Raw genomic sequence first — 14,202 nt, 5'->3', positions numbered from 1 at the left:
GGAGTTCGACTGATTCCGCTTCGTCTGATGCTCCTCGTGGGGCTCTAATGCATCTTGGGATCTTTATCAAGTTCAGTTCCTTAATGCTGCAAACCCACTTCATCCAAGCATTGTGTAGGATGGTAGGTAACACATCGTCCCAGGCCAACTTGAGGCGACAACACTCTTGGAATATTTTCCTGCCTTTTATCACGGCAGGTGAAGCAACGCCCAAAGGGTCGTATATCGATGCAACCACGCTCAACACATCTCGACGGGTCGCCTCTTGGCCCGGCCAGTTGAACTTGTACATTAACACATCCTGTTCGGTGTCCCAGGTGAGACCGAGAGTCGGGCTATTCAGCTCATATCCGGCTATTTCGTGAACAGGTTCGACAACGCTCGACTCCTCGATGCCAAGAACCGAATTTACGAGCTCCTTAGAGTTGGCACAAAATCCAGTTAAGTTAAAGCCTCCCTGCGAAAGGACACTCTTGATGTTCCCGTACAAGGTTGCTGCTTCTCGCACCCCTCCGACCGATTTAAGAACATCGTCCACGTAGAAATTTTGAAAAATCGTACCTTTGGTCTGCAGGTCCGTTGAAAAATCAATGGCAGCCTGTCTCAGGGCAAAATTGGCAACGCTCGGCGAACTACGGGCACCAAACACGTGGACTTTAAGCCGATATTCTGAAGTCAAACCAGTAGCGTCATCAATCCATAGAAATCTCAAGAAATTAGACTGTTTTAAGGGCACTCTAACCTGATAAAACATTTGTTCTATGTCTGCAGTAAATGCACAAATGCCTTCCCTGAAACGTAAAAGGACGCCGGTCAAATTATTCGTCAAATCCGGCCCTTGCATCAATTTTTCATTCAAAGAGACTCCATTAAATTTCAAAGAACAGTCGAAAACAACTCTAATCTTTTTCTTCTGTTTGTGATACACCGCATGGTGGGTTAAGTACCATACCTTGCCGTCAGGAGCTGCAATATCATCTTGAGGCACCTTCTCAATATAATTCCTTTCCAATAAACCATTCATGAATTTTTTGTATTCATCCTGAAAACGTTCGTCCTTTCTGAATTTTCTCAGCAGAGACGCAAATCTTACCTCGACTTGAGCTCTGTTCAGCGGGAAAGAAACATCATCATCGTAGAACGGCAACTCAATCTCATACTTTCCATTCGAAGTACGTCGTAAACTATTTCTTACCTTATTGAGCCACCTTTCGTCCTCTACCGACTGAGAAGGTTGGTCATCAGGCTCAAAGTAGTCATGCGAAAAGAAGCTTTCTATGTCCGCTTCCAGGTTGTGAATATTCAATTTAGATCGCTTGCAACGGGTTCCCTGCTTACGTCTGGTTACTGGACCGTTGAACGCCCAACCGAGCCAGTGAAGGGATGCAAACGGTTGGTCCCACTCACCATCAACCGTAGAAAAGGTCTTAATGAGACCAGACGAGTTCAGGCCTATCAGAACGCCAACGTCGACGTCCACGAAATCAAATGGCACATCTTCCAAATAAGGCAAATTTTCAACATCTTTATAAGTGGGAATATCATTCCTCGAAAAAGGCCAGCTTGCTGACAGCTTCGTAAATAGAACAGGAATTGACGTTATTTTACCGCCGTCTAGTGGGGAGATCTCCAAATTCGTCAAAATGGCAGTCTCGATTTCCTTTTTCACGTTTTCCATGGTACTCAAAAAGACCTTGGTGGGACGAGTATCAGCACCCAACTGTTCGATTAGATCATCTCTAATCCAGCTGTCCGATGAATGACTGTCAAGAGCTACGTTCACGGTGATGAATTGACCATTTCGGATTCTAATTTTAGCGGNCTGTAGCATCTTATTCGTTACGAAGGATTTGAAAAACGCGACTTTTCGTACTTTCTTATTAAAATCGGTTTCTGCGAAACAAACAAAACAATGGGGAACATTAGTAAAAATTAGTATTGCACATGTGGTAACTAAGCTAAGTAAAACACTTTATTTCGACTATGAACACATTGATCTTAAAATCGCAGGTAAATATTCAGTTCACGATTCCTAATTAAAATACGTACCAAATATTTCCTTCAACCAGGTAAGTCGAGAGCCAGCATCGAACTAAATCGTAGCCGTTGGTTAAAATAGACTATAGCTATGCTGCGCATGACACACACGCACCAGGCGGACAATATATTTGACGAATTACCGTAAGAACTTAAAACCTAACAATTATATCGTATTAAAATATCAGTTGCCACTAGATTGGGTTTTACGAATATTCACTGTTTATTGTTCAATTTAATGTTTATTTCAAAATTCAACATATATGTTTCCGGTGAGTAAATAATTCTATATTTATTTTGAAATATTTTTACATTGTGTTCATGTTCATTTACTTGAACTGATATTTTTTGTAAACATACATTGCCATTGCTATGAAATTATTGAGACTTATTGGTTAGGAAATAGCTTTCTAACAAAAAAACTTCTATTCAGGATAACTGTGTGATTTATTCATGGAGAAGTATGAAGAGGTTGATCACGTTTTGCAATATTTCATCCTTATATTTGAACAATTATATTCTTGTTATAATTGTTGCGTTATAATTTTTTTAATAACTTATAACGCTTTAATATAATAATCATAATAATAGTTACATGTCTAGGTTTTTAAAAGCTATTTACCTTGGGAGTGTCTAATGGAAGACAGGTTTACATTATACCTTATGAGAATGTCACATGGTTCACCTATAATTAAATGCTTCAAATTATAATAATGCACGCCATTCAGGGATTTGAAATAAAATACCCAGATTTATGTATCACCTAAATGATATATTGCATGAATTCGGACAATCCAACGTAGAGGCATGGCTTTAAACTTTGACGGTGAAACGTTTTTAAACAACGCTTACGTGATAACTTGCATTTCGCAAGTGATGCATCGCACCGCAAATAGAAGATCGTTCGTCATCTCGAGTTCCTTCATCATGCCCGGCCATCTCGCTTGCGTTTGTCTACGGACAACGTCGCCCTGTTTTAGCTCGTGGTCGTTAATGCCTTTAATCACTAATTGTGCGCCGCGTCTTCTATTTTCGTAGCCCATTTTTCGACCACCGACGTATCGCATCTTGAACACGCGATCTCGCAATCTTTCTTGCCTCGAAACTCCTTTGATATCATGCACGACGATTTCCGGGGCACGAACACAGGGTTGTGATCCATCTAGATCTCGTAATGAGCCTTCACTCGGAACTGTTTTTTATCTAGAATTTAGGCAATACATATACTTGAATGAAAGTAATACGCTTTGTTGCGTTAGGTCCTATTAACCATATACTTGAATGAAAGTAATACGCATTGTTGCGTTAGGTCCTATTAATAGGCGAGTATGTTTTGATTCGAAACCAGATCTCAGTCATCGGAACCCTGAATACATTCTTTTCACTTATTTCAATGTATCATGAAATGAAAGCAATCCGAGGTTATCGCGAGTTTATGGTGAAACAGTCGAGCTTGATCTCGCTTTCTTAAAGCTTCCTTTATTTCCAAAATGTAATCATAGGTTGTATCATCTAATGTTAAAAAATGTTTTTGTTAGATCTAAAAATAATAATAAATAGCGTTAATTTCAAAGCCTAATTTAGCCGACCTTCAATCGGTTTAGGTGTAAGGTGCCTGGCGCTTCAACCTGCCCCTCCGCAGATACGCGCAGATATAACGACGAAAAATGTTAACCTAGGACTTGCTTCGAATTGTGTGGGGAATTTCATCAATATGCTCGCAGTGTTAATATTCTCCGAGCCTCCGTTACTACGTCGTGCATCTATGTCTACAGTTCTAGCGAATTACAAAAATTAAGATTATCAAAAGTGTACTCATATTGTCAAATATCTTAATTGATGCACCCGTATTATGGGAAAAATACTCCCGATATTTACCGCGTTCGTTGTGAAATAAGTCAGTTGTCGTACCGCTAAACCGAGCAGCTGCAAGTAAGTTTACGAGTGCATATCCTTCCAAACTTCTTCCTTTGGCACCTGTACTATTTCCGTCCTACTCACTCAATCTCTGCCATCCTCTCTCAATTTATTGTGGCAACAAGTCACTTCTGCCTTTCTTATGCAATCTCTGCATATTTTCTCGAGCAATCTCTGCATGCCATCCTCACGCATTCTCTGAATCCTCACGCAATTTTTTCTGGTTTAAAAGAATCTCTGTCATCTCCGCACAATCACTGTAACTTTACTCAGTTTCTTCTGGCATCAAGCAATTTCAGCAATCCTTACGAAATGTCTGTCATCCTCGAACAATCATTGTATCTTCACTCAAAATTTTCCGTCATCAAGCGTCGAATTCCGACACCATCGCAGTCTCCGCTCAATGTCAGGACGTGTGTCTCAGAATTCACTCACAAGGACTCGTTTGTCTACGAAGCTGCAGTTAATTTTCTTTGCAATCAGACTCCCTACAAATGATACGGATGGTCTCGAAAATTAAGCCAATTTATGTATAATTTGGGCCCCTTCCGTTTTTTTCACAAGCTTGGCTGTGAAGAACGAGAACGAGCCAACTTCTTCTCTTTCCTTGCAGAACTTTAGCTAAAGTTTATGCCGAAGTTTCTCCAGTGAATAGAGTGCGTACCCGAGAGTTGATTCGGTTAGCTGGCGTTGCCTCATTTTTGTCCATTAATATCGCTAACGAGCTCGGATACCATCGTGGGTCGTCTCATGATCATCCCTCATCATTCCCGGTGTCATGCATCCGCTCGACATAACTATTACTTTATCATTATAGGCCTAAACTTGTGGAGCCATCATGTGCTCTGCGTTATATCCCTTGCTAAATCAATAAATTGCGGGTAAAATTTTATTTTGCAGTTCGTTTTTAAATTCAGTCGTTATTCTTTTTTCAAATCAAATAATCTTGAATATGATAATCGAATATTATTAAATCGAGTCAAATTAAACACTAGTTTTGTATAATTGCGCGAAACTTTCAAAACTCCCCTTAACGTATCATCTGTGGTTGCGGCATCACTTCTATTTGTAAAATAAATTAATTTAAGCAGTATTGTGCCTGCCTTTTAGAACTATGGGAGTTGCTTGTTGTTTTTAGCTGCCGTTTGGTGCGTATTTATTTTTTTAACAATCAGAAGCATCATAATCATTTCTTACCGACGCTTAACACCTCTTGATATGGTTTCGTTTGTTGTCAACTTGGTGACAGTTGTTCGTGTGTTTAACAATCCCCAAAACAAAGACTGCATGTGCTGTGTTTACCACGCAGCTAAAGCTCAATGGCTTTGCGCTAATATACTTTTAACATTGTTTTACTCTGATGAACTTGTAATGATTTAATTTAGGAATAACAGGTAGACTTGGCGGCAATTATAGGACGTGAAGCGGTTAAAATGCTTCTGAAATTAGGTAATGCCTCGAGAAGCGCATAAAAATGCTCGTATCCATCACCATTGCATGTCGGCTCCTCTGGACTCGAGTGTTCCAGCTTCGGAACAAAATGTTTACTAAATAGACATTTGCTGCCCGCTTTGATGAGCTCTTTTCTCTAAACATGTCTAATTAGGTTAACCGATACGAAAACTTTCTATTTATTAACCTAGATGTTCGTTATCGTGTTTAACAAAGTTAATCGAATGCGTCTAAAAATTCGTTATTTGTTTCACTGCTCATTGACGCGCTCAAAGATTATTTAAAGTAAAAATCTGGGCTGTAAAAAAGTGATTTTGAGGATACTTTCCTCGGTGAGTTCCATAGGTTAATTTATCACTAACTAATATACGGTAGTTACTTGTCTAATTAGATACAACTGCCAAACTTTTTACATTTTTAATTGCTGCTTTAAACGACTTCGTATTCTAAAATTTTGTGCCAGACACCTTACAAAGGCATCAGCTTTAAAACAATGCAATGTACTTAAATCTTCTGTGCTTTATCCGTAGAGTTCACGAAAATTCGTCTCGTCTGCATGCTGTCGCTTGATTAGTGTGGAAATTTTGGCCCCGTTCATGTTTTTATAATGAGTGCCGTGCGTCAGGAGTTTTTTGTGCTCTAAAATATTCCGTTCAGTGTATCGTTTAGTCTGACATTATGAATATTTATGAAAATTTTGTGTATAATTTTTCATGTCGGATATTTAATTTATGCAAGGGCCGTAAACGACACGCCTAATTTAGCTCGTACTTTTTGTTCTCAAGGTCTTATCGTAATAGATTAAGATTTTTGGTCGCTGCTGTTATTATTAATTATTTAGTTTTTTAATGCAGTGAATTTTACTATCTACATTAATTAGGTGGTTTTCCTGTGAAAAGTCTTTATATTTTCATGTGAGTTGAAATTATTATGGAAAATTATCTCGTTCATATTTTTATGACGTTTACGTTCTTACACTATCTTATACTCTATGATATTCGCATTTATTGGAACTGAATATTCCAATTTCTTTCGTCGCATTGCAAAATTTTCTGCGAGTTATCATTTTACTCGCACATTAATCTTCTGTAAACGAGTTTTTATCCGTTATTTTAAAACGGCTTGACAGAAAACAAGTTAAATATTAGATTCATCGTCAGATTTCGTGCTCGGAGAAAGCGTGAATGATTTCAGTTCTGACATATCTTCTCACTTATCTCTGAAAAATGTATAATCTTGCGGCCAAATCTGCCTTTACATCAGCAACGATCGGATTTTTATGAAGCTCTGAGTTCATATAGGATGGCGCTGTGTGAATTCTTCAAATATTCCTTTGTCGGGTCGCATTGCTTTTTTACTTTACTTGTGAGTTTTTGCGCCAAAACTGATCGGCTTATCGCAACAAATGCTTATTGAAGTGAGCTGAGTGCAAATTCCGTGGAAAATTCAATCTTCCACATATCTCAAAATTTTTTCGAGTTTTAGTTTGCCAAATTCCTGCTTTGAGCGCTTGATTTGAGCTATTTTTACGGCGAACTAGGATGTGTCGAATAATTTTTTCACTGCAGGGATCCCGGAAGATTCCTGATTTGAACGCACTTTTGGTCACTGCGTTTTGATGATGAGGATACATGTCTTTACTTGAAAGTGTACCGTGAAAGCTGGCTAAGCCGAACTTGCATTTTTTTTTTTTTGCATTGATTTGATCATTTCATTCCCAGATAATTTCTCAAAGGTTTTTCAATTAAGTCGTTAAATTATTGGTTTTCTGTGGCCGCGATATTTCGGAAGCATTTGATTATGTATTGATTTTCATTACAAGTACATTATTTTATTAATCAATATCTTTCTGATATTATCATTATATCTGGACTGCAGGGAGAAGTTAGGATACAATAAGACTTCAATCGAATAATATCGAAAATACAAAAATAGAATAAAACGAAACCGTACATAACCTCGTATATTTGGTAAATCCAAAGCTAGTTGTTCCCGCCAGATCTTCCATGTATTATTAATATTGTTAATATTTGCCTCATCAGACGTACGGCCGTCAGACGTTGGCAAGTTCTGGTGTCGGGCGACGTCAGCGTCAGGCAGCTCGTCAGCCTCTGCCACGCTGACCCTGCTGCTGCCATCAGCTGCCCCGCGCCCCACGCCCAGCCCCACGCAACTACCGGGACCTCCCTCAGCTCCCAGGTCAGTGCATGGCAAACCCACTATAGTACCATGACACAAAAGTCGCCTCTCTGCAGCTACTGTTAATACCACTAAAGTCGCCACTCTGCAGCTACCGTTAATGCCACTAAAGTCGCCACTCTGCAGCTACCGTCTATGCCAAATAGTGGCCACTCTGCGTCTACCGTCTATATCAAATAAGTCGCCACTCTGCAGCTACCGTTAATGCCACTAAAGTCGCCACTCTGCAGCTACCGTCTATGCCAAATAGTGGCCACTCTGCATCTACCGTCTATATCAAATAAGTCGCAACTCTGCAGCTACCGTCTATGTCAAATAGTGGCCACTTAGCAGCTACAGTCCACGCCACTAAAGTCGCCACTCTGCAGCTACCGTCAATGACACACAAGTGGCCACTCCACAGCTACTGTCAATGTCACTAAAGTCGCCACTCAGCAGCTATCGTCAATACCAAATAAGTCGCCACTCAGCAGAAACTGCACATACCACGCCGCATGTCACTAACTAAAAACCTTATAATTCTAAAGAAAACTATGATTTGTAGGGTTCCATCGCCTTATAATAACTGAAACTTTCGATCGCGCTAGAAGGGGTTCAGTTTTGTTTACAAATTGATCGTTTCTAGTGAAGGCCGGTGACTTCGGTGCTTCTGGCGAGGTTATCGGCATTGACGGTAGGCAGATGACATTAATTAACGTTGTAATGTACGCATAATTATCGTTCTTATCATTTATATCATATTCGTTTTTATCATTTCTCGTGTCTTTTCATATTTTCCTTACTAGCACACTTGTGTATAAGGTGCCCTCAAAGTTCGCTTGAAGCAGACGCCACGGCAATCGCTTCGTAGAATAGTGATAATGTTAATAATAATGTAAAAAATACGGCAATTAAATGTAGTTTCAATGTTATTTGCGTGGTGAGAAGCGCCTGTCACTCATACTGTAATATGCCTGTCATCATAAATGCGGCTTATTCGCGTCCTGTGTTCTCGGTTGCATTGTGTGTAGAATTAAGAAGAATATGATTTATTGATTTTTGTTGAGATATTTTTAACTCATACGCTATTTGGTTTTGTTTGAAATGAATTTTAGTTTCGGTGGTTCAGCTGTACTACTCTCAGTTTTTCGTCTGTGGCAATGCTTTCTTTTCAAAGGAATTGTGACGGTAGATGGCGGATTTCTTCTAGAAATTTCAATATTGAACCGAGTTACGCGTCTCGGACGATCGTAAAAGTTGTTCTGGCGGCCACGTTTTTTTACCCGCCAATATTTTTCTCATTTACTCAACATTTTAGCGCGCGTAACCGTTACGTCCCGAGTCTTATTTCGAACCCAGTGCGATTCACTCGCTGGCACCAGCAGTTCTGAGTTAGCGCTCAAAGTGCACACTCAGAGAAAAGAGCGAGTCTTTTTTGAGGTAGCGATGCATTTTAGTGCTTGTGTGGGTTATTCTGACTCAGTTTGACCTTATGAAAAGCCCTTACCAGTTCTATGTGGGTTACTATTTGCACTACATGACTCGTTGATTTTTCTGTGTGTGCGTCCGAGAGAGGGTGCCGTAGCAGTTACGGCCCTCACGAGGGCCTGATTTCGAGGTCCTCATTTTCGACCCACGGAAGTGTCATAGATTGTTTTTTCGTTCTGCTTCGAAACTGTCGAAATTATTTCTCCTGATTTTTCCTATTTTAAATCTGTTAATAACGTTCTATGTTAGTATACTGACTGCGTGTACTTTTGAAAAACAATTCTGAATTTTAAATTGTGCGCTATTAGTCTTGATGTTGACATCTAGCCATAAATGATGTTGACAATTATTTTGAAGATGGTTTCTTAATGATTTTGACATGTTCGCATGAATAGCAATTGTTGTTATTTTTCCACACCACACCCAGATTGCGGAGTCACAACGCGACCGCCATAACCGTGTCGTGGTCACCGCCTCACCAGGAGGGCGACTCTCCCATTACCAACTACGTTCTTGAGGTAATAATTACGTCTTTCTAGAGGTATTAATTACGTCTTCTAGTGGTAATAATTACGTATTTCTAGAGGTAATAATTAGGTCTTCTAGAGGTATTAATTACGTCTTCTAGAGGTATTAATTACGTCTTTCTAGAGGTAATAATTACGTCTTTCTAGAGGTATTATGTCTTCTAGAGGTATTAATTATGTCTTCTAGAGGTATTAATTACGTCTTAAAGAAGTATTAATTACGTCTTATAGCGATACTAATAATGTCTTCTATAGGTAGTAATTACATCCATCAAGAGAGATTAATTACTTCTTTCTAGAGGTATTAATTACGTTTTCTAGAAGTATTAATTACGTCTTATAGCGCTACTAATAATGTCTTCTATAGGTAGTAATTACGTCTTTCTAGTGGTATTAATTACGTCTTATAGAGGTATAATTACGTCTTATAGAGCTACTAATAATGTCTTCTATAGGTAGTAATTACATCCTCAAGAGGGATTAATTACTTCTTTCTAAAAATATTAATTGCGTCCTTCTAAAGGTATTAATGACGTCATAGTTTATCCTAGTTTGTCTAGTCTAATGCTTGCATGCTCAGGAGTCGTAACATCTAACTTCTGCAACGTACCCAGCGTTTTATTTTTCAGCTCAATATAAATTGTTCTGATGTTTTATATTTTACTTGATCATGTAGAACAGTGGTTCCCAAACTTTTTCAGGCTGGCGCTCCCTTTGGCTCCCTAGTGAATCTCTAGCGCCCCCCCCCCTCGACAGACACATACCTACGCCTCTTTCTTGATATTTAGTACAATTCAATTTTAAAGAGAAAGGTTGAACACAAATGTGTATTTCACAAATAGAACCCCATTTAGTAGACCAATATATTTTTTACAGTTTTAACTGTTTCAGCACTAAAAATTCAAGACGGCTCGGACAAATTAACGGCCGGTCTCGCAGCCGGTCTCACGGCCAATCTCCAAATTCAGTGACCTAGGAATATCTCCCAAACTAATGAGCACAGCTCGATAAAACATGGAAAACGTATTCATTAGGACCTAACAGTGATGTTTAGCTTGTGAAAAATTTTTAAATTTCGCCTTCATTCGGGAGTTACATGGCGATATGGGTCGAAATTCGCAGTGATCAAAGAATTTCTTCCAAACTTCTGAACAAATTCGAACGAAATTTTGAATATAAATTCTCCTAACTAACAAAAGGTATGTTTTGGCTATAGAAAATTTATTCGAGTCGGAGTCATGTTCTGCATGTGTTGTGTACAAATCGTCAAACAAAAGCACGAACTTCTGACTTCGACTTCGCGGGCTGCCGCCCCCCTTACCGCCCCTCTACCGCCTTTTTCTTCCTCACCTGAGGTCCCCAGATCTTTTCACCGCCCCAAGGGGGCGATATCGCCCACTTTGGGAACCTCTGATGTAGAATAAGCCTTGCAGTTCGGCTTTATTTTTTAAAATTTTCTAACCGTTAAAATGCGAATCATCTAAAGCTAAGGCCTGAAATTTTCACATTTTTAAGTTAATTACGAGCACCGATCTCAAGTTTTTATTCTAGGTCATATGCACCAACCGTGACTCATTCACCTAACTCTCTACACTTATTCTGATCATTCTAACTGTGACAAGCTGACGAAGAAAGGCCCGACATATTTCTTTAAAAAGTTTAAAAAGTTTTAAAAGCGAATAGGTATATTTTATATTATTGGTATTGACGGAAGTTAGTGTATCAATATATATAGGTTAAAAATGTGTTCTCTGTATGCGGCAGGTTTGGGGCGGACAGTTCGAGCGTTGGACGGAGCTGACCGAGCACATCCCTGCTGAGAGCTACACGCTGAGCGGCCTGCTGCCGGACACGCAATATCGGGCCGCCGTCAGGTCAGTTCAGCCTTCGGGCCGCCGTCAGGTCAGTTCTACCTTCGGGCTGCCGTCAGGTCAGTTCCACCTTCGGGCCGCCGTCAGGTCAGTTCTACCTTCGGGCCGCCGTCAGGTCAGTTCCACCTTCGGGCCGCCGTCAGGTCAGTTCTACCTTCGGGCCGCCGTCAGGTCAGTTCTACCTTCGGGCCGCCGTCAGGTCAGTTCTACCTTCGGGCTGCCGTCAGGTCAGTTCTACCTTCGGGCTGACGCTAGGTCAGTTCTACCTTCGGGCTGCCGTCAGGTCAGTTCTACCTTCGGGCTGACGCTAGGTCAGTTCTACCTTCGGGCTGTTCAGTTCAGCCTTCTGTCCGCCGTCGGTCAGTTCAGCCTTCTGTCCGCCGTCGGTCAGTTCAGCCTTCTGTCCGCCGTCGGTCAGTTCAGCCTTCGGTCCGCCGTCGGTCACTGGGCCGCCGTCGGGCAATTCAGCCTTTGGGCCGCTTCGGTCAGTTTAGCCTTCAGTCAGCCGTCGGTCACTTTAGCTTTCGGGCCGCCGTTAGGTTAGTTCAACAACGGCCAACAAATTACGTTTACCGTCAATGACACTTGAGGCGCCACCGTACTTAAGTTGCTGGGGTCAAATGAAAAGGTATATCTTAATGAATAAATTTCACTAGATATATATATTTATAATTATTTTTTTTTCTGTTTATGGTTTTTAAATGCTTTTATCGGAACATCATATTTCTATTGCATACTTGAACATTAAGAAATGTTTTTGGCTAATACAGTTGATAATCGTGGGCACCATCGAGTCTGCTGCGGCTGCAGTGCTGTGATGATATGGACATCATTGAATATAAATTTATTATGCTGCAGCAATAATGTATAATATATATATTGCTTTATTTCAGCAATATCTGTGTAAGTGCGCAGCCAAGCCACATCTTTTCTACATGATATTCATTCTACCCATTGAATGTTAAACGTCGACGAACCTTCATAATTGTTAAATTATCTAAGTTAATTTTCATCACATTAATTCCTATTCGATGAATCCTCTTAAATCACGTAGAGCGCTTGATCTTTTCCGTTTTACCCAAGCTTGTTTTATTTCTCTCGATTCAGAATTATGGCCTCCCGCTATCTTCATCTATGAAAGACGATCAGTTAGTTGTATTTGATGAATTATCACATCTATCAGTGAACAAAATTTCAACAATGATGATCATCTAACATATAAAGCGCAGTGTTTCATTTGAACACGTGACTATATATCTTTACATAGTTTGTCCGTGAAGAATCTGATTCATTTCAGTCGTTGGAATACTTGTTTCGTGATGCGAGTGAATAGCCATGCAAATAACGACCTTCTTTGATCTGAAAAACGAATGATAAGAATCAAGACTCGCGCTTTTGAATCGAGATTGTGATTGTGGTGGCCAAATGAGAAGCTCAACTTAATTAGAATGTTACTAGTGCCATTTTTTTTATCAATTCCAGCTGTATGAATCTCGGTATTATCATCTTGAAAGATGGCGTTATCCTACGGAAACAGTGCGCGAAAAAAATGTATAAACTTGGTCCTCCAATATTCCTAAATAGTCATGGCCGTTGATTCTTCCATGAAGAGAAATCATTGGTCCGCCGGATTTCCAAGAAATAGCATCCCAGATCATCACAGATCGCCCGCCATAATTTACGGTCTGGAGGAAGCCAGAGGTTAGAAATAAGGTAAACGAGGATTCTACAGAGAAAATCACATTTTTCTCCTGCTGAAGAGCTCAATTCTGCCGGTTTTTACACCACTCAAACGCTTTGATCCAAGCATTTGTATTTGAAACCAGAGGTTTTCTAATTGCTGCTAGAATCCAGATCAGTGCAGCTCTCGGCGGACAGTCTTTATGGAAACTGTAGCAGTGCTGTAGGTGTCCATTGAGGACTGCAGTAAATTTAACAGTCGTGGTCTTTCGATTGTCCCTCACAATTCGATTTAGGTACCGACGGTCTCTCTCGGACAACTTCGACTTGCGTCCAGAACTGTGCTTTACTGAGGAAGTTTTTCCTTCTTTTTCAAAAGCATTCATTACTTTTTAGAAAGTACCTCTAGAATCGTCAAGCGTTCGGGAAGTTTCTGTCACACTAGCACCTGCCATACGGGCACTAACAATTTGGCCTCTTTTAAAGTGTGAGAGGTTTGCCTTTTATAGGTTAGGTCATAGACACAAAAAAGTTTACTAAAAATATCTCTGCCAGGATAAAATGTCAATTAGCAGCAACAATAAAACATAAAAATATGTCACGTTTTCATTGTTTGCAACATGTTCAAAAATTGCGATATCAAAATGTCCCTTATTTTGTCCAACCGCTGTAATGCTAAGACGTCGACCGTTAGGTCGGAGTAACTCTAACGCGCGTTACATGGCAGCGTACTTGTCAGTTACTGGAGGCCTTACGAAGGTTCCCATCCAGAATTATGGTTCCCAGCCTCGTGACGCATATGCTGTATAAACTGTCGTCTGCTGGTAAACACATGAGGATTTGTATCTACAACCTACTCTCAGATAATAATAATTATCCGTTGCACCAATAAATGCAAGGAGATAATTAGCTCATTTTGTTTTTTGATGCAGCTGCCTCGTGCAAGTCCATTTTCGTGTTGATTTATCGTTGAGATGAAGCCTGCCATGTGTAAAATATACAATGCAAATACTCTGATTAAAAGCCTTCCATTACGACATAATTGTTTAAAA

The 14,202-nt window shown here is 40.0% G+C and overlaps 1 protein-coding gene across 1 annotated transcript in view; it reads left to right on the top strand.

Moving 5' to 3' along the window:
* The window catches only part of LOC108678087 (roundabout homolog 2), a 39,076-nt gene that overhangs the window by 10,926 nt on the left and 13,948 nt on the right, over positions 1 to 14,202 (top strand). Inside the window, exons 5-7 of the mRNA XM_047882413.1 lie at positions 7,449 to 7,605; positions 9,500 to 9,590; positions 11,364 to 11,473. Of these exons, the coding sequence (XP_047738369.1) occupies positions 7,449 to 7,605; positions 9,500 to 9,590; positions 11,364 to 11,473 (358 nt within the window). The remainder of the gene's footprint in view (positions 1 to 7,448; positions 7,606 to 9,499; positions 9,591 to 11,363; positions 11,474 to 14,202) is intronic.

Source organism: Hyalella azteca, unplaced genomic scaffold, assembly GCF_000764305.2.
Source record: "Hyalella azteca isolate HAZT.00-mixed unplaced genomic scaffold, Hazt_2.0.2 contig10360, whole genome shotgun sequence".
NCBI classification, from domain to species: Eukaryota; Metazoa; Arthropoda; class Malacostraca; order Amphipoda; family Hyalellidae; genus Hyalella; species Hyalella azteca.
The sequence above is the reverse complement of the archived record's forward strand: the minus strand, read 5'-3'. Positions and strand labels throughout refer to the sequence as shown.